Source organism: Camelus dromedarius, chromosome X (genome assembly GCF_036321535.1).
Source record: "Camelus dromedarius isolate mCamDro1 chromosome X, mCamDro1.pat, whole genome shotgun sequence".
In the NCBI taxonomy this organism is placed as follows: Eukaryota; Metazoa; Chordata; class Mammalia; order Artiodactyla; family Camelidae; genus Camelus; species Camelus dromedarius.
This window is the reverse complement of record NC_087472.1, coordinates 96,847,333-96,872,774: the sequence shown is the minus strand read 5'-3', so window position 1 is coordinate 96,872,774 and position 25,442 is coordinate 96,847,333. Positions and strand designations below refer to the sequence as shown.

At 40.3% G+C, this 25,442-nt stretch overlaps 1 protein-coding gene across 4 annotated transcripts in view; it reads right to left on the bottom strand.

Annotated features, from left to right (window-relative positions):
* Nucleotides 1-825: 825 nt before the first annotated feature.
* The window catches only part of ACOT9 (acyl-CoA thioesterase 9), a 52,070-nt gene continuing 27,453 nt past the window's right edge, over nucleotides 826-25,442 (bottom strand). For 2 of the 4 annotated variants that reach the window (XM_064483322.1, XM_031445708.2), the window contains 15 exons: nucleotides 22,035-22,213; nucleotides 19,458-19,555; nucleotides 17,793-17,838; nucleotides 15,591-15,761; nucleotides 15,294-15,331; nucleotides 11,149-11,232; nucleotides 10,658-10,761; nucleotides 6,493-6,566; nucleotides 3,505-3,572; nucleotides 2,900-3,011; nucleotides 2,646-2,736; nucleotides 2,395-2,480; nucleotides 1,881-1,968; nucleotides 1,586-1,736; nucleotides 826-1,134 (listed from right to left, as the gene is read on the bottom strand). In XM_064483322.1, the coding sequence (XP_064339392.1) occupies nucleotides 1,046-1,134; nucleotides 1,586-1,736; nucleotides 1,881-1,968; nucleotides 2,395-2,480; nucleotides 2,646-2,736; nucleotides 2,900-3,011; nucleotides 3,505-3,572; nucleotides 6,493-6,566; nucleotides 10,658-10,761; nucleotides 11,149-11,232; nucleotides 15,294-15,331; nucleotides 15,591-15,745 (1,140 nt within the window). In that variant the 5' untranslated portion in view covers nucleotides 15,746-15,761; nucleotides 17,793-17,838; nucleotides 19,458-19,555; nucleotides 22,035-22,213 and the 3' untranslated portion in view covers nucleotides 826-1,045. Of the gene's footprint in view, nucleotides 1,135-1,585; nucleotides 1,737-1,880; nucleotides 1,969-2,394; nucleotides 2,481-2,645; nucleotides 2,737-2,899; nucleotides 3,012-3,504; nucleotides 3,573-6,492; nucleotides 6,567-10,657; nucleotides 10,762-11,148; nucleotides 11,233-15,293; nucleotides 15,332-15,590; nucleotides 15,762-17,792; nucleotides 17,839-18,452; nucleotides 18,480-19,457; nucleotides 19,556-21,668; nucleotides 21,828-22,034; nucleotides 22,214-25,442 lie in introns of those variants that run through there. The other 2 variants (XM_031445706.2, XM_031445707.2) reach the window with 2 other exon arrangements.

The window sequence follows — 25,442 nt, the reverse complement described above, 5'->3', positions numbered from 1 at the left end:
CCATCAAAGAAGACACTGTGTCTCGGCTGCAGACTCCTGAGAATCCCTTGGGGATCCTGGGTGGCACTGTGATACTGGGCCTGGCTCCCCTTGCTATAGTCCCAGAAAGCAGTACCCGGGCCCCACACTAGCTGGTTCTGAATCCCAGTGCCACGACCTACTAGCTGTGGGAGTTGAAGCAAGTTACTTAACCTCTCCGTGCTTCAGCTTCCTGAGTGGCCAAACCCTCTGAGCAGATTACAGAACCTGCTCAGAGTGTTGGTGGAAAAACTTAATGGGCTAATACATGTCACATGCCCAGGAGAGCGCCCACCTAGCACACGGCAAGTGCTCCGTAAGCAGAAGCAGCCGTTCCTGCCGTGGCTCTGCATCGTGCTCATCAGACACGCACCGCCCAGCCCCTAGCAGAGTGCGCTGCAGAGCTGTGCGGTGAATGAACAATGAGCACTGGGCTGCTTCTCCTCACCTAGGCCATCTGTGAACACCTCCTCTTGGGATACTTTTAAGATCTGAAGCTTCCCACAAATCTTCACAAGTGCTGTTATCTTTCATCAAATCCCTTCACCCCAACTTTTCATCTACCCTCTGCTAACAACAAAAGCTGGGAAACAGAAGGAGGCAAAAATATAAAGGAATCATGTAGGGTGATGGGATTTCAATACAGGGGAACTGCTGCAAAGGTCAGGTTTAAAGGATGCCCCTCAAATGCCCTGGCAGGAAACTGTAGACTGACAGTTGCAGTATGCATAAGAAAAGAATGTTTCCAATTGTGTAAAAAGGCATTCTGTCTTAATTTCCTTAGCAGACAGGAGGCAACACAGTAGGTTCTCAATTTAAATTGTCTTGAAAGTATTTATTGTTTAACTCTTTCTCCTTCTGCCCCACCCAGCCATTCTCTTCGTTCCGCTTTTCTGGTCATCCTAAAAGCTAAATACATTCTTCTCTATGGAGGATGAGAATAAATACTAAAACCAATACACTTGCTCAGGCCTCCATCAGGCATTGTGTCACTGCAGGGCGCTGGTCTCCAACAAGTGTAGTCTTCCTAGGGCTCCACGAGGTATTCCTTGTTCAAGGTCACTGGTACACTCATGGAGTTGAAATGCCGCTGCCCATCTAAATACAACATGGACTCTGGAACACAGGAGAGAGGGCCCTGGATAAACCTATAGCACCTTAGAAAATCAGTGCACAAACACAAAACTACTTGGGAATACCAGAACGGCAACGAGAATGCAAAACCAGCGCCAGGCATGCCCCACTGCGCCAGGGAACACACAATGTCCCCAAGGGAGTGAGCCTCAACTCCTGCCCCTTCCCTTTGGTTGGGCCAGTCCTGACCACCAGTGGCTGCTTGTAGCTGACACCAGCCCTTCAGACAACAGCCAGGTGGGCAAAGCAGCAATGGGCACCTGAGGGCCACAGGGCATCCAGGCCTTCAGGGCCACAGAACCTCTAAAGCACAATCCCCTAAAGATACACTCTCGGGCTGATGGGCATCAGAGTACTTCCCACAACAATTTAAAAGGAGAAAAACATCTTTAAATGTTTCCCTCCTTAGGGACAAGCAGCCATTGCTGCTTACCTCCGTATGTTCTGGGGAAAACCAAGGGCACTTCCTTCTCTGACATGAATGTGAAATGAAAGACGTTGGTGGTCATGTGCTCTTTATCCTGAAGAGAGGCCACTTCACTGTGGACTCTGACTTGAATGTAATTCTCCTGAGTAAAGCAAACCTAAGATTTCAAACATGATGGTTAGTCACACCGAAAAGGGGGAAGAAAACAATCAGAAGAGAAACAGTGACTTAAGAATATAAGAACTTCTTTCCTAGGCCCCAACGATACAAAATTGTATTTCATCTCTCACCGCACACCTACCTGTGAAGAAAGGAACAGCAATGACCCAACCTCAACAGGTTTCTGAAACATGATATCATCCACGGCTACGACAAACGGTCGGGAACCACTATCGGGGAAAGACAGCATCGCTGGGGTCAAGGGCAAAATTCAGATGATGTCTAGTCTTTCCCTAACAATCAGCTGAAGCAAAATTTAAATGATCAAAGCATAAACCTAGAGAAGGAGGAGATAATCATGCCAATGAGAAACAGTAAGAGATGCCATTGTGACCACATCAGTGCCAAAAATCACTGCATCTTTCCCCTTCTGCATATCATCACCTCCTTTTCTCAGTAGGTCTTTGATGCACTAACTTACAAAACCAGAGCAAGAGCCTTCTAAAATGAAGACCAAACCCAGCTGGTATCAGCGTGGCATTTATTCAAAAATATAATATATTCCCAAACACATCCAGACTAGTCCAAAATGCTTCACTGAGTCAGGTCATATAAACGGCTTCTCAGAAGTTACAATTACCTTAAATCTAACTCACCCGAAGTTACAAGCAGTAGCCCATCCAAGTTCATATGCTTTCCTCATAAGGAAACCACCAAAGATCCGATTGAAAATGTTCCGCTCCTAGAAGACATAAGTATCAATAAATACAAGCCTGTGACCACCCCTAATCTATAGAACAAAGGAATGCCATAGAACAGAGGTCAGTTTAAAAGTGTGTCAAATCTCAGATGAGTGTCATAAATCCAAGTTACCCTGTTTAGAAGACCTTTCACTAAATTCTAATACCTGAGGGTGGCAAATTTCCAAGCTCTTCAGTTTGGAATTTTCCATCCACACCGAATTAGGCGGCAAAACTCGACTTTGAAAACTTATAGTCCTGTACAAATACAGATTGAGTAAACCCTGTTAGTGCCATGATTTTGCTGCTGAAAAGTAAAATATTTACAAACACCTCCCAATATGTTCAAGCCAAGTGCAGCTCTGGAGAAGGCCAAGGTTTACATGCTTTCCCAGCCTGGAGTCTCACCATGCTGACTTACTTTGGATCCAGCGTGCTAAGAAACATCTCATGTATGGTTGTCCTCTCCTCAGCATTGGGAGCCATTTTCAGCAACGATGTGGAGCTGAAGGCGACCCTTCTCCCCTTGTTCACTGGAATCGGGGACAACAAAGAGCTACGATCAGGAGGACCACACTATAGCACTGGGTTCCTGACCTGGGCCACCTTGGACCCTCCACAGTATTTCCAGATTTCAAAAGGCCCACTGGAAATTGTACATGTACCCCAGAGAAGGCTGCTGAGGCTACATAAAAACCTGTGATTCTTTGCTTTCAGATAGAAATTATATCGGTTCATTGTAAGACCACTTACAATCATCTTGACCTACGGCCCCGACCAGCAGTTTTTTTATTAAGATACATTCCCCGTTTCATTAAAAATGAGAAAACAAATTACTTCACTTAATATTGCATGATCGATAAAACTGTTCAAAGTATGGACTCTGTGAAATAAAGAAATAAGGTAATTTCTCGTTCCAGACACCTGACGGGTATGAGGAGTCCATACATAGTTTTAAATAATCTCCTCGGCATTACAGTTAATGTGCTTTCTAAATTGTATCTTATTATGAACAAATTAATATACATTCTCCTTGTCTAAAGAGCTCTTCTTCCTCTGGGCTTTCAAGGACGAGTGGATTTACAAATGCCGGCCTAAAGAGAAGAAAAGAAAAGAATAGATTAAAGACACGCCATTACTTAATAAAGACTGAAAATGTTCACCATGGGTAAGGCTTCCTAACTACTTCACCTAAGAACTCTGCAACAATTAGGGGAGCCTTCTAGTCACAGACTTATCTGTAGACTAGAAAGTTCATGCTCTAGAAAGGATACGGCCACTTTCCAAAATGTTTCACCTGATTCTAATCATGAGGAAACAGTTAAAAATAGGTTTACAACATTCTACAGGAAAGCCAGCCTGGACTCTTCAAAAATGTCAGTGTCAAAAGACAGAAAGTGGTAAGGGTGGTTATTTTAAAGAAACATGATAACCACATATAATACATGGTCCCTGGTCACTGGGGGGGAGGGGGGAAGGCTATAAATATTTTAGGGACAACTGGCAAAGTTTGAATATGCATCATACATTAGGTAATATAATTGTATCACTGTTAAATTTCTTGGATATAATAAAGGCACTGAGATTATATAAGAGAATTATCTTATACTTAGGAGATACATGCTGTAATATTTATGGATGAAGTAGTCTCAAATTTTGATTCTGGGGGAAAAGGTGTATGTATTTATAGAGAAGGCAAGAGTACGGCAAATGTGGTCAAGTGGTAATTGGTGAATTTAGGTGAAGGGTATATGGATGCTCATTGCATTGTTCTTTCTGCATTTCTGTAAGTGTCAAATTTTTCAAGATAAAACACTGAGAAAAGGGATAGGATTTCACTGTGGTAGAATCCAAAGGTTTGATGCAACAAAAATGGAAACAAAAGAACTGAAATGGCAGCTTGGAAAATGGCATCAGCTGGGAAAGAAGCTTCAAGTAACGCCCCCAGTGATAGAAAAGGAGCCCCAGGCCAGCCACTAGAAGCGCCAGGTCGGCTGGAGCTGGTGGGAGGAGCTAGAGAAGACCGAGGTATTCATTCTTCGCTCAGATTGGAGTCACCGAGGTGTTTTCCAATCTTAACTGAGTTTTCCAAGTCAGCTTTTCATACAGCAGAAGAAATTTCTCATTACAGACTCTAAAGTTTCTAAAACAAATTAGACTACCCATAGGCCTCTAGACTCTGTCCTGTACAAACAGCAATCCTGCAATATTCCCTCCCACCTCAGTCCCACACATATAATGAAATAGTTTTTCCCACTCTGAATGCCTTGGGTGTAACTGTTATTGGGAAACAAGAATTCAGTTTAAGAGAAAAAAGATAAAGTATAAAGCCAAATAAGTTAAAGTTAAACTTGACTTGGAAATAACAGTATAAACTCAAGACAAGAGGTTTGCTTTTTAACATTCATCCACTGAAAAGGCCTAGAAACAATGACAAACCAGTTACAATGTACAGTTCGCGTACCCAGATTTTAGTGTCTAAATAAATACCGGTTTCTCACTAAAAGGAACTTGAGGACTCCTTGGAGAAACGGCAGATTCCAGGCCCAGAGCAAGAAATGTATAGGATAAGCCTAAGATACCTCATTGCACCAGAGAGCAGGAGGGTATCAAAGACTAGAGGGGAAATGTCAAAATAGCTTATCACAGGAGCCAGCTTGAAGGAGCTCCCGCTGACCAAAGATGTACACTCGCAGCAGCAGGAAGAATAGTAGGCTGCCATTTACTGAAATATATTTACCATACTGGAATCCATGAACTCACGATACTTTTTCCGAAAGCCAAAACAGTAGAAAAACTATGTCATCACTAGCTAGTAAATGTGTAGATAAAGGCAAGAATGAAACACTGATCCTGACTTTCCTTTACAAACCAAACTGCCCTAGTTGATAAGTGAAAATTCTTCTTTACAGATCTCCAGTTAATAAATATAGAAAGAATGACAGAACTTGAGAATCATCTGACATCCCCTAATGAGAATGGTTAAAGCACTGATCAGCAACGGACATCAAAAGCACTGGTGAAAGAGTGACGGGGAACCAGCTACGCACAGGATGACAAAGCGTACTTTGGATACGCCTTATACTGTTCTACACCTGTACATTATTGCTGATCATAAGAGGATAAACTGAACTACACAATGGGAAGATCAGTCTGTCACTACTTGAACCCATGCATCAATCTTAATATTACTATGAGTGAGACAATCTGCACCTCCCGACATGATACAATATGAAATACAGAGAGAGCATCACCTACAAAGTGCGCTCACCAAATATACTGAACCCAAATTTGTAGATCTAACTTCAATTTACAGAAAATACTAGGGATAGTTTAAAAAGTAAAAAAAAAAAAAAAAAAAAGAGGAAACAATGAGGTAAATCCAGAAAGTGGAACACTGTATAGCTCAATCAATCCAGGCTTTCAACGAGTTAATGATCTGAAACAATAGGGGACAGTGGGAAACACACCTATTCTGGATTAAAACAAACAAGAGATTACACAACTCTGTGAATATACTAAAGGCCATTAAATTATATACTTTTAATGGGTGAATTGTATGGTATGTAAATTATATCTCAATAAAGCTGTTAACAAAAAAAGACTTACGAGACATACAAACCAAATATAATAATGTGGACCTTGTTTGGAACCTGATGTGAACAAATTGTTAAAAAGAAAACTGAGTATGAACTGACTATTGGAATATATTAAGGACTTATTATTTTTCTTAGGCATGCTAATGGTAATGCAGTTATTTGCGAAACTATCCTCGTTTTTAAAGATATGCCTACGCTATAGTATTTAGAGGTGAAATGTCATTATGTCTGGGATTTGCTTTAAAATATTACAAAGAGAATATACTTTTAAAAAACAGAAGAAACAAATATGGCAAAAATGTTTAAACTCTTAAGTGTAGGTGATGGTATATGGAAATTCACTATAGCTTTCTCTCCATTTTTATGTATCTTGGATATTTTTCCAAATAAAGAATTAAGAAAAAATAGTAATTACCCTTTATTTTCAGAATCACGAGCCACCATTACAAATGTTGCATCCAAAACAGGACAAAACTCATTACCATGTAACTAGAGAACAAAGGAAAGAAAATGCAGATGTAGAAACACATTTACAAGGAGCCTGTAGTCTAGCGCGGGAGAGAGATGCCCAAAACCCACAGTGCCCGGTGCGAGAAGTGCTGGGATGGGCACAAACTACAGGAGCTGAGCAGGACCGGGACCCAAGGGCAAAGGTCACAGAGGGACCCTCTGTACCACCATCACGTGCTGCCCTGCACCTGGCAGACTCTTGCTCTCTTCAGGCCCACCCGTCCTCACATTGGCACACCCGGCCAGGCAAACCTCCCACCACTCTCACAGGGAACTTGAGCGTGCCAACTACCAGGACATGTTTGTTTCCTTAGCAGAGCACAGGGACTCCCAAGAAGGGGTAAGGTAAGTGAGAATTCTGTGAATTAAGCTAAATATTTACAGTGCACAGGCCATTGAGATTTTAAGGTATTTCTTTACCCTTAGAAGTCTGTACTTACAGGAAAGTCATTATCATAAAGTCATCTTGTAACCTGAGAGTATATTTGGTGTCATCCGCAACAAACCTCCTCACTAGTCCTCATCCTGCTGCCTGTTCAGGCCCTTATCACCTTCCCCCTCAGCTACGGGAAGAGTCCCCAATCTTCCTGTACACCTGTCCCGTTCAGACCTCTCAGGAGTTCCCCCTTTCTCCCGGCATCTGGTCTAAGCCTGCTGGCACTGTGCATACAGCCTCCACAACAGAGCCCAGATTCCTCTCTGGTTGTTCACCACACACTCCCCTTGTGCCTGCACCTTTTCCTCGAGCCACAGCTGACAAGCTGGAGGTCCTGGAATGTCCCATGCTGTCACCTGATTCAACTCCCCTCCTTGCCTTTGCCTGATGCCTCCCTCAGGCCTGCACTCCTCAAGACACTCCTCCCCTCCTGGCCACATCCAGACTCCTCAGGCAGAGCTCACCATTCCTTCCTCTGCCTGCCACCTAGGTGAAAACAGAGCCCTCTCCTGACAGTGGTCCTCAACAGGAGAGGAGGACACCACCCCCTAGGGGACACGTGAAAGTGCACAGGGCTGGTTTCAGTCGTGACATAACTTGGGGGACATTACTAGCACAGCAGATGTAACCAAAGAGCTAAGCAGCTCATAATGCAGAACAAAGAATTTTCTCACATACAAGGCCAAGAGCATCCCTGTTGAGAAATAGTGCATAATACTTAGCATACTATATCATGGTCATTTATTTATGTGTGTCTCCCTACTGCACCGTAAGCTCCTTGAGGACAAAGACCATTTTTATTCACGTCTGTATCCCTAGCACTTGGCACAAAGATTAGCAGACAGCAGACACCCAATCAATGACTGCCGACGAATGAACTGAGGCAGGTAACTATTGAGCACCACTAGCATGTGAACTTCAGCAGAGTGGAACCTTCTGTCTTGCTCATGGCTATACACCAAGCACAGAAGAGACACTCCATAAACCACTGCTAAGTGAATGTCAAATGAAAGGCTGTCAGGAAGCAGGCTAGGTGACTCACACCCAGATCCTGTCATCAGGCGCACATAGTCTAGTGGAAGAGAAAACACATGTCCAGACACAGATCTGCAGAGCAGGGAACGGCAGGTGCCAGGAGAGAGGGTCAGAGGAAGGGTACTGAGGAAGGAGGTGTTGGGAAGGAATAGGTACCATGAACCAAAAGGATTGGGGAAGGATTTGGGCAGGAAGTGACCCAGAAGCACCAGTGGAATGGGGCTGTGCAGAGTCAGAGCCCAAGGAGTCCAGGCACAGGGAAAAGTATACGCAAGGATAGTCATCTGCTCACCTGCTGCTTAAGTTCCAGTTTATTATAATGAACACCTACTAGTGCTAAGCATCGGCAATGCAAGATGAATAACTCCCCGCTCTTAGGATGCTCAAGGTGTCCAGTAGTAAGCTCTAAGAAGGTAGGTAAGTTGGAGGGAATACAGCTGCAAAGGTAGGTTGTCGCTAGTTTATAAAGCACTTTGGTTCCTAACTAGTCAAAAGAATTTAGACTTTAATCCAGATAACGGTCACTGAAGATTTTTGAGAAGGGAAGTGATATGACTGAAGATCAGCTTTGGAAGATCCATCCAGCAGAAATGTGTAAAACTAATAGAGAGAGAACAGACTAGAGGCAGAGAGAGTGATTACAAGACAGTTGAGGTACTCACACAAGAGGCAGTGAGGGCTTGAGGCTGAGGGGAAGGGGAAGAAAGGACTCCGGTGAAGAGCTGTGGGTAATGAATTTGCATGACTTGGCAAAAGCCTGCACAGCAAAGGGAAAATTAAAGTTTTCAAAAAGGTTTGGAGTTGGGAGAAACAGGAGGGCGGCAAAGGGGAAACCAGAGGAGGAACAGGACTGGAAAGGAAGATGATGCACTCAGTTTGGAATACAATGCACTTGAGGTAGCAAGAGTACACGTAGGGGAGAGATTGAACAAGAACCCCGAAAGACGCCTTTGAAGGTTAAGCCTAGAAGAGATATATAGGACCATCTCCACAATAATGGCAATAAATTAGTATTATTGCCAACATTTGATTAGTGGTTACTGTGGTGATGAAACAAGAGGCTCAGAGAAGACAAGAAATTTGCCCACAGTCACATGGCTAATAGCAGCAGAGCTGGGATTTAAACCTACATTTGAGCCAAGCCAGAGGCAAAGCACCTATCACCAAGCTCCCTCTCTGGAATAAAAGGATCACTCAAGCCATGAGTTATTAATCAAAATAGCCAATGAGAAATGTAAATTTAAAACAAAAGTCTGTCCTTCTGACACTGATTTTCATTGGCTCTTTCTTCCCCAAAACTCCTGTATCTCTTTTTCAACCTATTTGGCAAGATACCCTAGAAAGCAGGTCCTATGACAGGAATCCACCGTGAATCAACTGTGAAAATTTAAAAAGGCTGTGAACAAACCATAGCAGCATCCCCAACAACTTTATAATGTTTTGCTTTAAAAGCAGTATTACTGTCAGTTTTATCAACATGAGAGTTAAGAAATTCAACTGCTTACATACAGCACCAAATAAAAAACTACTTAACTATTCTGACAAATAACTTACTACAGAGCAACTTTCAGACTTTTTCCAAAAGGTGAAATGTTTCAAATCCTATAACAGAAAAAAATTTATCTGAATTAACAGACCCATTGAATATCCTAACATAACTGAATAAGTTATTTTTAAATAAGTTTCACAATGAAATCTTGGGCATACTCTGAATTATTTGATTTCTGTGCTATTATCCTCTTTGAGGTACTTTTTCTTAACGAATTTCTTTATTCTGAGTTTTGCTCATTACAGAGGCTGTTCCTAACTGCTATAATAATCTAAGTGACTGTTATGGGTTGAATTGTGACCCCCAAGAAGTTATGTTGAAGTCCTAACCCTCAGTACGTGTGAATGTGACTTCATCTGGACATAGGGTTGCTGCAGATATAATCAGGTAAGATGAGGTCACACTGGAGCAAGTAGGCCCTTAATCCAGTATTATTATGTCCTTATAAGAAGAGAAGAGACGCAAGAGAAAAATGCTATATGATGAAGGAGGAAGAGATTGAAATGTTACAGCTATGAACCAAGGAACGCCAGAGAGCCAGCAAACCACCAAAATTCAAAGAAGCAAGGAAGGCTTCTCCACTGCAGGTTTTAGAGGGAGCAGGGTCCTGCTGAGACCTTGATTTTGGATGTCTAACCTCCCAACCATAAGACAATTAATTTCTGTTGTTTCAAGCCACCTGGTTTGGGGTACTTTGGTACAGCAGTCCTTGGAAACCAACAGGAACCAATCCCATTCATACTTAATGTAACTCAAACTGTTGTGAAATTCTCTTGGGCAAAACCCAGAAATAAGAACCTTAACATGGAGCTGTATATGATTTGAACATAATAAACACTAAACATAAACACCAAATAATCTGTCAGTCTTCATCCAGGAAGACGATATTCACAACACACCATGCATATGATGTGCACTTGAATTATTTTTCTAGAAGTGGTGAGCTATACACCTGTCTATGGAGATTCAAGCTTTAAAAGCTTTTCTTTCACTGAGACTGGCCAGCTGTATCAGAACAAAAGGGCAGTGTTTGGGCGGGCGCAGACGCACCTGGAACATTTGTATCTTCACTTCCATGGATGTCTTCCCAACCCAACAAACATGGCCACTGAACTTGATGTCCTGTTCTGGGCTTAAGCTCTTCTTACACATATCTACAAAACAGAAAATCAATCTGAGCCTAAACCACACCCCAAATTTTCTGTAAATGGACAATTTCATTTAAAATTGTGGCACATTCCACTACATTTCCTTTTTGTCTTCAAAACTAAAAATAAATTTTTTGATATACAAAAGAAATTTGGATGTCTTTTGGAAAAATGTAAACAATGCAAAGAACATAAAAAATAAAACTGGAATCATGCAAAACCCTTCCACTTAAAGATAATTATAATAAATATCTTGGTATATAGCATTCTAGACACTTTCATATGCATATGTATATAAAAATTGCCCCTAAAAGGAAAATATTTCCTCTAATCTCAATAATATTTTGTAATTACTAAAAATGCTAAGTATGCATAGAAAATAGTATCACTTACCAATCTTGTCCACCAGGGCTGTAACTATTGATAATGGAGACATTTTAGCTGAATGGATTTTGGTGTGCATGTAGCAAATAAGAACTGTAGAAAAACAGAAAAGAACCAAATAAAGCAAGAGCAAAATTTTTTTCAACATTCGTAATTTATTCCCAGAAAGCCATAAGATGTCTTTTCTTGTTTTGAAGACCCAACCCACCACATTCTACTACTGGCCTTATGATAGGACCAAAGGTTTATACACACTGATGAAATCTGGGGATCATCTAATGTGAATGCCTGCTCAATTTGAGATTTGGTGAGGAAACTGAAGTCCAAACCCAGGCCTACCAGGTAGCTTGTTATCACTCACAGAGACACAGTAACTAAATCAGAAGACCCTAGCACATGAGTCTGACAGCACCCAACATCTTCTAAAAAAAAGAAACAAATCACAAGGATTCAGCTACCTGTTTTTCTCCTGACGCTTTCCTAATTATGAAGCTATTATTTCACTCATTTATCCCTCCTTCCCTGTAACACCCTCAGTTCCTACACTGCCTTGTGGTTATCTACGTACTTTCCATATTTTAACAAGCATTTATATGTGCCAAGCATGGTTCTATGTACCTTACAAATATCAACTCATTCAAAGTTGTACTGTACTTCTTTAGTGGCCTCCCTGCTTCTGCTATGACTCATTCAAATTTGTATCATCAACCTTCAGGACAGGATCTGTGGTCAATATAAATATTTGTTGACTAACAATAAATCCTCCCATCCACACATCTGCTAATGGATGTACCGGGGGCATGAGGGATGAAAGGCAAGAAATTCCATTTAAAAACCTTTGTGGTACCCAGAAATCATATGTGTCTGACCTATGGCAATATTAGTGGAAATGAAGAGAAGAGAAGAGCTAAGGAGAAGGCAGACTTGACAAGACTTGAATCAACTCAGGTTTCTAACCTGCATGAGTGAAGACTGTGTACCATTCATTGAGAAAGAGAATATAGTACAGGAAAAGCAGAATGGGCTGTTTTCAACATGTTGAATTCGAGAAACTCAGGGCACATCCAAATGAAGATATCTAGCAGGCAGGAGGGCAAACTGGTCTGCAACTCAGAAAAGCAGAAAATGTAGCTTCCTAAGTATTCTGCATATTGATAGCAACTGAAACACTGGGAGTAAACAAGATTATTCACAGAGAATGTGCAGATAATAACAATTTTTAAAAAAGCAGAAGACAAACCCTGGAGATAAGCAACATTTAAGGAATCAAAAGAGAAAGAGGAACCTACAAAGGAGACTGGGAAGGAGCAGCCTGAGAGGCAGGAGGAAATGTCACCAAAGCCCAAGGATGAGCTGGACATTATCAGGAGCCTCAAAGGGGTCTGGTAAGCCCTGAGAAGTACCTTGAGGTCACACAGTAAGAGTCAACGGAGAGCTTGGCAACAGCAGCTAACGGCCCAGGGGACGAAGCCAGAACACGGCAGACTGGGAAATAACACGAGGGCAGGATATAGAGGCAATGAACAAATGCTTTTTTTTCTAACTCTTTCCAGAAAGTTAGCTCTGAAGTAAGAGAGAAAGAGAATTTGAGAGTTTTAACAGGGAAGGGGATTTTAGCTGTTTTTCATTGTAAGATGGAAGAGCTCTGAACATGTTTATAAGTTGAGGGAAAAGTGAAGGTGAGAAAAGGCTGGAGATATGAGGGAGAAAGCATACGTGATAAGCCAAGTTCCTTGAAGAAATAGAAGGAACAGAATCAAGTGAACACGTGAAAGGGATTGGCCATCAATAAGAGGTTGTAAGGAAAAGCGAGTAGTGGCAGGAGAGTCTGTGTACTTAGGAACACCCAAGTAAACCAAAGTCGTGTGTGTGTGTGTGTATGTGTGTGTGTGATTTTTTTTTAAGGCCAGGTTTATTTAATGCGAAGAAAAATGGAGCTTGGTGTAAGCCTAACAATGGACTTATGTCTCTATTTTAAAGGTTATTAGACACTTTATATTTTTTAAGAAAATTTTTTTAGTTTTTTTAGGGGAGGAGGTAAGCAGGTGTATTTATTAATTAATTTTTAATGGACATACTGGAGCTTGAACCCAGGACCTCGTGCACGCTAAGCACATGCTCTACCACTGAGCTATACCCTCCCTCTAGATGCTTTCTTTAAACACTTTCCTAACAATTCAGTCCAAAAGCCATTAGGTAGGAGCAAGCAAGATAGCCCAGAGTAGGGTGCTGAAGACCAAGCGGAGCCAGGAGGACATGCAGAGAGGCAACGAGAGTGATGGCACAGCACACTGCAGCCTGAGCACAACGAGGAGGGTGACCTGCACAAGGGAACCTGGTATGGGGCAGAACCCCAGTGAGGTGGGGGGGCATTCATGATGGGGTTCAGGGTGGCAGCAATATGGAACTGGCTACATTCAGGGGAATTGATCAAATAAGTAAATGTATTATGGATAATGGAGCCAGTTGGAGAAAGGAATTACAAATGTGAAAAAGTGAGTAAATAAGAAAGCACCTGTGGTGTTGAACTGGAATAGGAACAATTAGTATGAACCCGGGGTTTTCAAAGACAGAGAGACATAGATGTAAATGCATGTGTATGTGCAAATACTCACCCACTGAAAGGGCATGGGAACAGTGATACCCCAGCAGCAACGACCACTCCCAGCACCCAGATCTTGGTTTCTAGATATCATTCTCCATTAAAAAGAATCTGGGCTCCCTGGAGATTTGGCTGATTCCAGGAATGGGGCAGGGAGAGTACAAGTGAGCCTAGAACATCTGCTGTACCAGAAAGTGAGGAAGTGCTCAAAGAATGATGGGGATACATCAAAAAACAAACAAACCACAAAAGGCAGCATGAAGAGAGCAGAACAGTCCTGGGACAATTTGAGCATTAAAATAGATGATAGAAATCTATTATAACCCATTCAATAAAATAGGAATCCCTGAGTCCACAGTGATTTTAAAAGAATAAATTGATAAAAGTCTGATGAGGAATGGGATATTTACAAGGTCTCAAAGCACCTCCCTACAAGGTACTAATCACAAAGGGGAAAAGAGTAACTTTATAGTGAAGAAGCCTGGCAGACACCACCCTCATCAATGACTCAAAGTTAACACCACAGTAACTGGACAAACTAAAATTATGTACCCCTTGATAGGATGCAATAAAAACACAGCATGCCTTCTGGAACACTCCTATTAAAGATGCATGTCCCAAATCTAATCTTGGGGAAGCATCAGAGAAACCTAAATTGAGAGAAATTTCACAAAAGAATTGGCCCACAACCTACAAAAGTGTCAAGGTCATGAAAGTTAGGGGAAGACTGAGGAGCTATCCCTGACATGACAATTAAATGCAACATGTGATTTGGAACTGGATCCTTCTACTATAAAGAACCTCTGGGGGAAGTTGAATGGGGTCTGAGGATTATACTACTGAAGTATTAGTGTCAGGGGAGAGGGGTGGGAAGGGACAGACTGGGAGTTGGAAATTTGTAGATACTGACAGGCATATGTAGAATAGATAAACAAGATTATACTGTATAGCACAGAGAAATATATACAAGATCTTGTGGTAGCTCACAGTGAAAAAGAATGTGACAATGAATATAAGTATGTTCATGTATAACTGAAAAATTGTGCTCTACACTGGAAATTGACACAGCATTGTAAACTGACTATAACTCAATAAAAAAAATTCTCATCATTGAAAAAAAAGTATTAGCGTCAAATTCTTGACTTTGAGGGTTGTATTATGGTTACGAAGGAGAATATCCTGGTTTGTAGGAAATACACGTGAAAAATATTTGGAGGTGATGAGCATCGTGTCAGTAATATACTCTCACATGATTCAGGAAGGAACAATTCTTTGTACTGTTATGTGCAACTTTTTGGTAAATTTAAGACTTTTTTTTAAAAAGTTATGAGAAAGAAGGATTAATAAGAGCATAACTGTTAAATAGGAATCTACATTTTATACATAATTAAATAATTATGACAATTCAGAAGTAGTAGACATCCTTCTTTTTCTGCTGTATTAGAATATCTTCATCTGTGCAAATTAAAGAATTAAAAAGACCCTTTCCAGCCAGAGGATTCAATGTATTGTTATAAGTACCTATTTAAAAATACTAAAATAATATCAGTACCTCCTAAGCTGTCAAGATCCTCAAGAATCCTGCCAAACCTGTGAAATAAAGAAAACTGATGAAATGAAAATCATGATGATCAGCCTTTAAGGAAAGATAATACACTGTAGGGTGATGAAAATCTTCTAAAATTGATTGTGGTGATGGCTGCACAACTCTCTGAATATACTAAAAATCACAGAATCACACATTTTAAATAAGTGACCAGTACGATATGTGAATTATATCTCAAAGTTGTAATAAGGAAAGGATATAAAATAAAAACAAATGACACAAACAAAAATACTGCTGTGTTACCTTACAGTGTTTTGAACAGTCAAATATTTCTCTCGTAATTCGGGCTGACTGCCCAAAGGCAAGAGAACTTCGATGTAACTGTCTTTCATTCTCCTAGGTGGCAGTCCTTTTTGTGACTCAGCCAAAAAACCATGAAGTAATTTTCTTTCCTCCATTGCTTTCACATGGTCTCTGAGAAGAAAGGACACAAGCTTCATGAAACACAGGACAGTTCTATCTCACAACTCCAGTGACATACAGGTCAGTCAGACACCATTATGGAGGAAAGAGCAGGTCTGGACCTATATCTTCTCCTTTTCCTTCCCTTCCTCCCCTCCCCCGCCACTTGGTGAATTTTTAAATTTCTGTTAAAATTACTTAGACTAGTAGATAAGAAAAACATAAGTGAAACAGATATATCCAAATGAACTATATATTCAATCGCATCAAAAAGTGTATTCAAAGAACAGAATCTTTAAAATCAAATTAAAAATACAGAAATTGATGTAATAGGATATACAGATACATGGACTAAAGAACGACATGGCCACTGAACTCCAGATTCCCATTTCTCACCTTGACAAGTCTCGTATTCTCTGTGCCCCAGCTCTCTCTCTCTCTCTCTCTGCCTTCAATTTCAAGAAAGAGAGACAGAGGAGGAAAAATGGAGTATATCCAAAAGAAGTATGGAAGGCAGAGCAAAAGGTAAAGAAGAGAACACAAAAAGGAGACAGAAAGGAAACAAAAAGAAGAGACGATTACGGTGGAAGAGAAGAAGAGAGACAAAGACATAGGGATAGGCAATGTTGACAGTATCATTAATTAAGCTGTCTTTCTAAGCTTTACTTATGAAGTATTAATGCCAGAAAGGTGTAGACTACAAAAAATATAAGGGATAGAGAAACAAGTCAAAGGGCCCCAGGTAAATCCAGAATGTAGAACATTTGACAAGACAAATGGATTGGCCTCTTTAAAGTCAAGCTCATGGGGAAAAAAAAAAGGAGGGATAACTATTATTCTAGATTAGGGGAGACCAAGAGTCATAACCACCAAATGCAACATGTAATCCTTTACTGGATCTTGATTTTTTTTCAAAGCTATAAAAGATATTTGGGGAACAGCTGAGGAATTCTGAATATGAATGAATAATATACTATTAAAGAATTACTGTCAATTTTACTATATAAGAGAATATCTTACTTGTTGGAGATGCATGACTGCTAAATTTGTTACATAGAATATATTCATTTATTAGAGATGCACTGGAATATAATCGGAGAGGAGGTGAAGTGTCATGATACGTATAATTTACTTAGAAATAGTTCAGCCAATATATATATATTGGCAAATCTGGAAAAAACGTTCATAAAGTATCCAATTCAGATGGTGGGGACATAGGCATTCATTTTCCAACTTTTCAGTAAATTGAAATTTTTCACATAAAAAGATAGAAAGAATTCATTAGATAATTTTATACCAACAATAGATTGTTACTGTTCTTGTGTTTTCTTTTTATCTCATTTTAGCCTCAAAATTCTACAAATCAAGAGGGATATTCTCCTATTTTATAGCAGAGAAATACTGAGAGAAAGAGAACTGATTAACAGTTATTTATTTATTTTTACTGAAGTACTGTTGATTTACCATGTTGTGTTAGTTTCTTGCATACTGCATAGTGATTCAGTTATATATTTATACATATATATTCTTTTTCATTTAGGTTATTACAAGATATTGAATATAGTTCCCTGTGCTATGCAGTAAGACCTTTTTGTTTATCAAGACCTGGTTAATTATGAACTACAAGAAGCAATAAAGGAGTTAGGCTGCATGAAATAGAAAAACCAGGAAACTTGGGTTCAAGTCTCAAACTGTGGTACTTAAGTATTCAATGTCTAAGTCTCAATCTCCTCATATGCAAAAAAGGAATAGGAACATATGCCATAAGCATGTCACAAGACTCACTGAGAATCAGTGAGGTAATATATACCTGAATGCACTGTGAAAAATGAAGAGTACATGTAAATCATATGATTTTATGACAACAATGCATCAACTGATGAGTATGTTGGAATGTTCATCGTTTTCCCCAAGTTAAAAAACCTCTCAACCCATTTGTGAACAAAGGGTCCCCCCAATCCTACACTGGGACCATCAACTGAGCCTAAATACACCCTAGCATACCACTTCAGGGATGGAAGAATGAATGAACAGAGTGCGTACCTCCAGTTTGTGGATGCTCCTACTATCTCCCGCAACTTATCTCGAACTAAAACAAAAATAAAGAGGTCGTTCCATAAAATAAAGAATATGAGAACTGGATTACGGCAATGAGCTCAAGAACTATAAAAAGCAATTCATGCGCTCAAAAGCTTGAAAGATCCATGAATTTCCATTTAATGCCACAAACAGCTCAGGGAAGTGATAAGGCCTTTGCTTCCTGAAAACTTGAGACAACTATTGTCTCCTTAGTGAAGAATATTCTTGTGCCAATTGCTGGGATTTATATAAACAAACAAAAAATAATTCCAATTATTCATTGGATGGGGCTATATTAGTGTCAGTAGGAGTCTCTTTTTGATGGAGACAATTATGAACAGAATCCCCACCCATCTTCTTAAAGGCAGTAGTAGATCAATTACTTAGTTGTGGGACTAGGACTCATATCTAAATCTGAGTCTCATTCTAATTGATTTCTCAAATATTTATACTACTCTAATTGTTAGAAATGTTTAGGCCAGAAAAATGAAGCAAAAAAGGAAAGGCAAAGAACGTAATTTAATTTTAGTTAATGCCCACTGCTCAAAAGTGCAAGAATGAATCAGTGCAAAAAAAAATTTAAGCACTTAAAAAAAAAAAGTTGATACTAATTACCACACACACCGTGATTCACATGTATAGGTGAACATGCTATACGGATAAAGGGAAAATAAATTAGATAAGCAGTAGTAAGTCAATAGCAAAAAATAAATCTATAGGATTTTAAGTAATATTTGAGTTCATAAGTTTTTTGTAACATTTAAAAATACATACTCCAGTTATAGGAAATTAACTATAGCACTCCTTGGTCCTTGCAATCACTAAATATTTGATCAAAGCCATGCATTTTAACTTTCATGAAAAAATGTTTGATTTTTCCATCAATTATTATACACCATTATTAGGTGTAAATTCTAATTACAATCATATCATAGAAAATTGCAGAAAGTATACATTAATAAATCAGTCTTAGTTCTTAATTTTCTTCCCTCCTGAGCTCCCTGAATAAAAGATTGGAAAGTATCAAGTATCCCAAATAGTACACAGATGCTCACTGACATAAAATGATTATGACCAGTTTATAGTCAGTGCAAGAAAGGTGGGTGCTAAGGGTCAAAAAAGTAGAATTTTAAATTGTATATATACACATACATTTATTTGGATCCTTTAAAGAAGCCACAATTTTCATTATAATGAATATTCTTACACTGATAAAGACATTTATAGTTTGCCTATCAGATTAGTAACTGAAATTAACTTCAATTAACCATGGATTAACAGGGTCCCTCTAACAAAATTGTAGGCTAGGAGTGTTTAGTTGGTACAACTGAAGGGCGCACCTCCTGCTTATGTATTAGATCTCTTTTTTCCGTGTCTATCCCTTAGTACCTACACACAGGAAGTAGAAATCATTTAACTAAAAGAGTTCGGTCTCCAAGGCTCCCAGGAATCAAAGCTCAAATTCTGAATGTGATTTCTACCCAAACCTATCCTGGTCATTTTATACATAAGAAGCTTATGAAAGATCTTCTTTGGTATGCCTTATTTGCCCTAAACTGTCTGCGTATATGCCTCCCAAATACAACAGTTTTTCCCCATATGGCCTAAAAGGTAAACACCCATGCTTGCCTTCACGAATGTGGAAGACTCTTTGTTTCTCGGGATCCTGAGATCCTTGAGTCAGTCCTCTGCTGGGAGCAAACAGCCCTTTGCTCCAGGTACAAAGCCTATAAAACAAGATGAAACACACTTAGAGTTCGGTTCCATGGCTTCTTCCCTGGCAACCCCAAAGACCTGTGCCTCCTCCCAGAGCACCCGGCTGTCTCACACCCTTAGTCAATACTGTCTTGCAGTGGTCTGCAATTGTTTCTCAAGTGTATGTATATTTCCATATGAGGCTACTCCATAAATCATCTCTTCAACTAGAGGAAACATTTCTTGAGAGCAGAGACCAATTAGGGAGTTATCTACAAAACACATAAAAGATATCAACCAGGGTTAATGAATTTATTCTTGCTCTTTCTAATGTATTAGCTTCAGAAGCCCAGAATCAATTCAGTAAACAGCTGAGTAAACCAATTATGAACATTTATTTTGTTCTTTATTATTATACCATATTTCCTCAATTAATAAGTTAAACCCAATTATAAATCAATCAACTTTGAAAACAGAATTAACCCTTTCCAGACTCAAAGAGAGTACTTACTTATTGGACTTCAGCAAAGATTTCCTACTCCCTAATGGAATAAAATAAAAACTATTTACCCAAATGTGCCTAACCTGCTCTCCAGAAATAAGCTGTTTAAGTTGATTTTGGTTCACTATTGCTGACCTGTCAACTCCTAACCACACACTATCATATCAGGGATAACACACATATAATATCAGGACTGACAAACTGATCTGTTGAGAGCACAGCTGAAGAAGGCAAGGCATTGAAGAGGTCAAGAGTCCCAGATACTGTTACTCATTGTAGCTCAAGTGGACTGGTAAATGCTTACAACCTAATGCCGAGTCAAGTGATGACTAACCAAAAAAAGAAAGAACACTCTTCATTTTCTTTAGAGCTCAAATTTACTATAGATTTCTCTTCTGAATTCCAGCATTCAGGAAGTCTCTCAGTACAAATATTTAGTGAAATCTACATGGAGTTTTGACCCTTGTGTTGCTAGAACAAATCCTGGTCCTTTCACCAAGTCAACTATGCTAAAAAAGAACACATAAATATGAGCATATACTCGCTGGCTAACTTAATTCCTTAGCCAGCCAGTCATCATATAATCCCTGCTGGTCCACTAAGACCAGAAGGCTTTTTAAAGCATTTGGGGTTTCGGTTTTGTGTTTTTTCTCCAATCACACAGCTAAAAAGCCTCTATTTTACATATTTTGGGTTTATTTTTTCACAATAAATTTTCCATTTCTGTACTTCTATATATGGATTAATATTTCAGTCTTTTTGTTCTTGACTTTTCAATTTGCTTTTTCTCAGAACATGACTTGAATTTTTTTTCTTTTTCACTATTTCATTTTATGAATCTTCTGTAGGTTCAAATCCCTCACTGGAGGAAATAGGGTATGTGATCCTTCACTCTGCCATCTCAGAAACAAGCACTCTATACCTGAATATAACAGGTTTTAAAAAGCACAATGGAAAAAGCTAATATTTTCCACTGCTACTATTAGCTGAAAGAGCAAAGGAATCAGGCCCTCAATACATTAATTAGCAGTTATAATACATGTAGCAGATGATCTCGATGTAAGAAATGAGCTCTGACTCTGACACACACACACACACACACACACACACACACACACACACACACACACACACTTTTCAGTCGCAGGCTATTTCCCTTTATATATACAACACAGGTCCTGAGAGCCCAAAAGGTGCCCTGCAACCTCTGCCCACATCACAACACCCTTAAGTCAGAGTCCAAGTAGGTCAAGCACTTAACCTTAAGAGCGCAGAGGGCTGGAAAAATAATGTGGAACTCTAAGTACTAGCTTTCTGACAAGGAACTAACTCAAAACCACACTATTGATGAGCAAAGAAAATGGAATTTCAGGGAACACCCAACTTCCTCCCTTAAACTGCCGCTACACTTTTAATATCAAACTCCCGGCCAGAAGACGCTAAGGTTGGGGGCGCGGTGCCCCACCCTAGGCCAACAGGCCGGAGTCCCAGAGGGGTCGCAGCAGGCGGGCGCCCTTCCCTACCACGCCCCATTTTCCGCCCAAATGCCGCGGTCCGCTCCTTCCGCCCGGGCCCGCTAGCAGCCTGGAGGACTCGAGTGGGCGCTCCCAGGCCCGCGCCCCGCCAGGCCCCGGGCTACCTACCGCAGCGCCGTTCGCCTCATTGCGCTCCGCCACCGCGCAAGTGACCAGAAACCCAGGCCCGGCCCGCCGGTCGGCGGAGGGAAGCTGAGGCAATTGAGAGCGCGAAAGACACCGAGCGCGAGCGCGAGCGCGAGAGGAAACCTCGCTCCCCACGACCGCACCCTTGAAGCGAGCCCGAGGGAGGGGTGGTGGGAGGGGCTACGCTGCCCGGGGGCGGGGTCTCGCTGCCCGGGGGCCCCACGCAGCACCTGAAGCCCTGCTCATTGGCGAGAAGCTGGAGTCCATCTCTCTGGAGCTTCCCGCTCTATCAGCAGCGCGGAGCATGTCGCTAACTAGAGAACCCGCCTATCTGTTGATTAAATGTACCTGGCAGCACCGCCAGAGTGACGAAGAGGCGAGGGGCGGCCAAGTCCTTGGACCTTGTCTTCGTTATCCCGCTTCGCTGAAGACCACGCGACCTTCACCCCAACGCCTTGGCTCTTCTATTGTTCCTCTTCTAGTCTCGGTCTGCCCCCTGGTGTTTGATAGTTGGAATCTCGGCTTGCCTAGAGAGATTCAAGGCCAGAGAGTTAAGAAGATTTTACTGGATGATCGGGTTCTCCATTTCATTCAGCTGTTGGCCGTGCGCAGGACACTGTTTGTAAATTCTGGAGATGTAACAAAATAAACAAAACTCCCTGCCCTTAGGGGGCTTACGTTATACGGAAGGAAAATAAGTCAGCAAGCACGTTAGCAAATCACATAATTTCAAACATGATAAAGTAGTCTAAAGAGGAAACAAGGTAGAGGGAGGATGTAGCTCAAGTGGTAAAGGTCCTGGATTCAATTCCTAGTACCTCCTCAGAAAATAAATAAATCTAATCACCTCTACCATAAAAAAAATTTTTTTTAAAGAGGACATAAGGTAATGAGAGGGGATCTTTCCAAAACAGATGCAAGTTTTGCTTTGTCCTTGAAGGTGGTAATTTCCTAAAAGAAATTGATACTGTATGCTTTTTCTGATAACACCAGGCTTAGTAAAAATTTGTCAATTTTAAGTTGGCTTTTTTAAAAAAATCACTTCATGAATTACAAATGGAACATGGTCTTTGGGGCTTCATCTTTCCTCTCTACCTAACTTTTCCTGCTTTTTGCAGTCCCACATCCATAAGACTGCCTTTTGACCTGCATAGATCTCGCCTTCTGTTTTGTTCATATTGCCTGTACCTTTTCAGTGATGGTTTTGTTTTGCTTTGAGGCAACTATTCTGAAACCAAGCAGGATCCTCCCTCCCACGTCCCCTGCCTCTTGTTTATTGAAAAGCTTCCTGCACATGGCAATAGAAACTCCTGAACTTTACAGTCACAGCCACAGCATAAAGACTGACCCAAAAATCTGTATCAAATACAAAAATTCCTGAGAATAAAATCATTGGTCCACTTGGGATCAGGTACAACCCCTGGACTGGTTGACTGTGGCTGCCAGGACAAGGTCATATTTACCCATTTGACTTACCAGGAAGCCCCTCACCCAGACCTATGAGAAGGTCACAATCTACTAACATGGCTATTTCCATAAGTAGCCACTCAGATGGGGATATGGAGCACTCCTTCGAAAAGGAGTACCAAGCAACTAACCCCATAGATGTCCCACTGCGGGTGTTATTTAAAGAGAAAAAAAAACCAGATCTCATCACTTAGCCCACTTACCTTAGTTCAAACCTCAGGGAACCCCTGCTAAAATCCAGCCAGTCTAGCATTCATCCACATCTACACTTATCTCAACAGGCAGCACACATAAAATTCTTGAAACAGCTTAGCAACCCTGATTTCTGTGTGTGTGGTGGTGATGCTGTTGTAAAGTATATAAGCTTTACCAGATTTTGGATAGCAGGGATAGAAGGCAAAGGGGTCACAAAGTCAGGCCAGGAGACATGCAACAGTTGTATAGTGGTGAGAATCACTGTCCTGAATTAACAGATTCTCCACCCCATCTTTTTTTTCCTGTTATTTTCCATTCCTTCTATTCTGATATGGTCTCAGAGTAACAGAAATTACCATTAAAATCAAATAAAAGGCACCTTATACACTGACAGATACAGAAGACATTATCAATGTCATTATTATAAGTAGAAGAATAATATCAAATAACAAACTTAACAATATGTTATCAGTTCAAACTAGCATTATTAGTGAAAAGTATCTAGTAACCATCTTTCCTTGGGCTTCTCAACTATAGATATTTTTGGATATCTAATTTAGGTAGAAAATTTTCTTGGAAAACTATATCATCAACTTTCAAACAAACTGATGTATGCTGCGATTTCATTAGGATAGAGAAATCACTTTTAAAAAAAGTTATTTCCAAGAATATAGAGTTTACACAAAAGGATCTAGGATAAAGTTGGGAGGTTGAGAAAAAACAATGGAAAGGTGATTTTCCCCCTAAACCTTAAAGAAAATATTGTAAAGACTATTGAGCTGTTACATGAAAGTGCTTAGTATTATGCCCACTTGCTCCAATAGAAGTAAAACCCAGGCTAGGCAATTTCAAAACAGCGGTAATTTTTATCACTTTTCCTACCTTTCCTCGGCTCCACTTTTATGATGACTGCTCATCAAATCCAAGTGTTGAAAGGTTTATGTCAAGAGCAATACTGTTTCTCCTCTAACAATTTTCTCTTGCTTAGAAATGGCAAACATGTAAAACATGTCATACTATTAGTGACATGGGATCAGAGGGTCTCTTTAGGATAGGACATCTTCACTTCAAAGTGTCAACTTCAATAAAGATGCCTCTTTCAATAAAATAGGACTTAAATGGTAAAATTTCAAAGGACATCTGTCTTACTCAAGCCTAATCTTCCCATCATCCTTCACCTTGTCACTGCCTCCCATTTAATACACTTCCTCCAACAAATCTGGCTCTCTCCATTCATTCCTGGCTCTGCATCCTCTTTCTCTCCATTCCCCTGCCCACCCACTTTCCATCATTTTTTTTTTACTGATAGACTTTATTTTTTTTAGAGCAGTTTCAGGTTCACAGAAGAATTGAGCACAAAATACAGAGAGTTCACACATAGCCCTCGCCACCCACACATACATACTCCTCTACCCTCAACATCCTCATCAGTGTGGCATATTTGGTACAATCGATGAACCAACATGGACACATTATTATCAACCAAAGTCCGTAGTTCACATTAGGGTTCACTCTTGATGTTGTACATACTATGGGTTTTGACAAATGCATAATGACATGTAGCCACCACTATAGTATCATACAGAATAATTTCATTGCCCTAAAAATCCCTTGTGCTCCATCTATTCATTCCTCCCTCCCTCCCTCTCCCCTGGAAACCACAATCTTTGTATTGTTTCTGTATCTGTGCCTTTTCCAGAATGTCATTTGGTTGGAATCGTACAGTTTGTAGCCTTTTCAGACTGGCTTCTTTCATTTAGTAATAGGTCTTTCAAGTTTCCTCCATGTCTTTCATGGCTTGATAGCTCATTTCTTTTTTTTTTTTTTACTGCACATATTTTTTAAATTTACATATATGTACTGTTCATTGTTTCTAGGAACGTTTAGAGCTTTAGCTTTTTTAATTTACATAGTTATCAAAGGAATAAAGCCAACCACAAAATAAGAATTAACTCAAAAAGATACATACACCCTGCTGTTAACAGCAACATTATTTATAATTGCCAAGATATGGGAGCATCCTAAGTGCACATCAATAGTTGAACAGATAATGGAGATGCAGCACACATATATGTAATGGAATACAGCTCACCA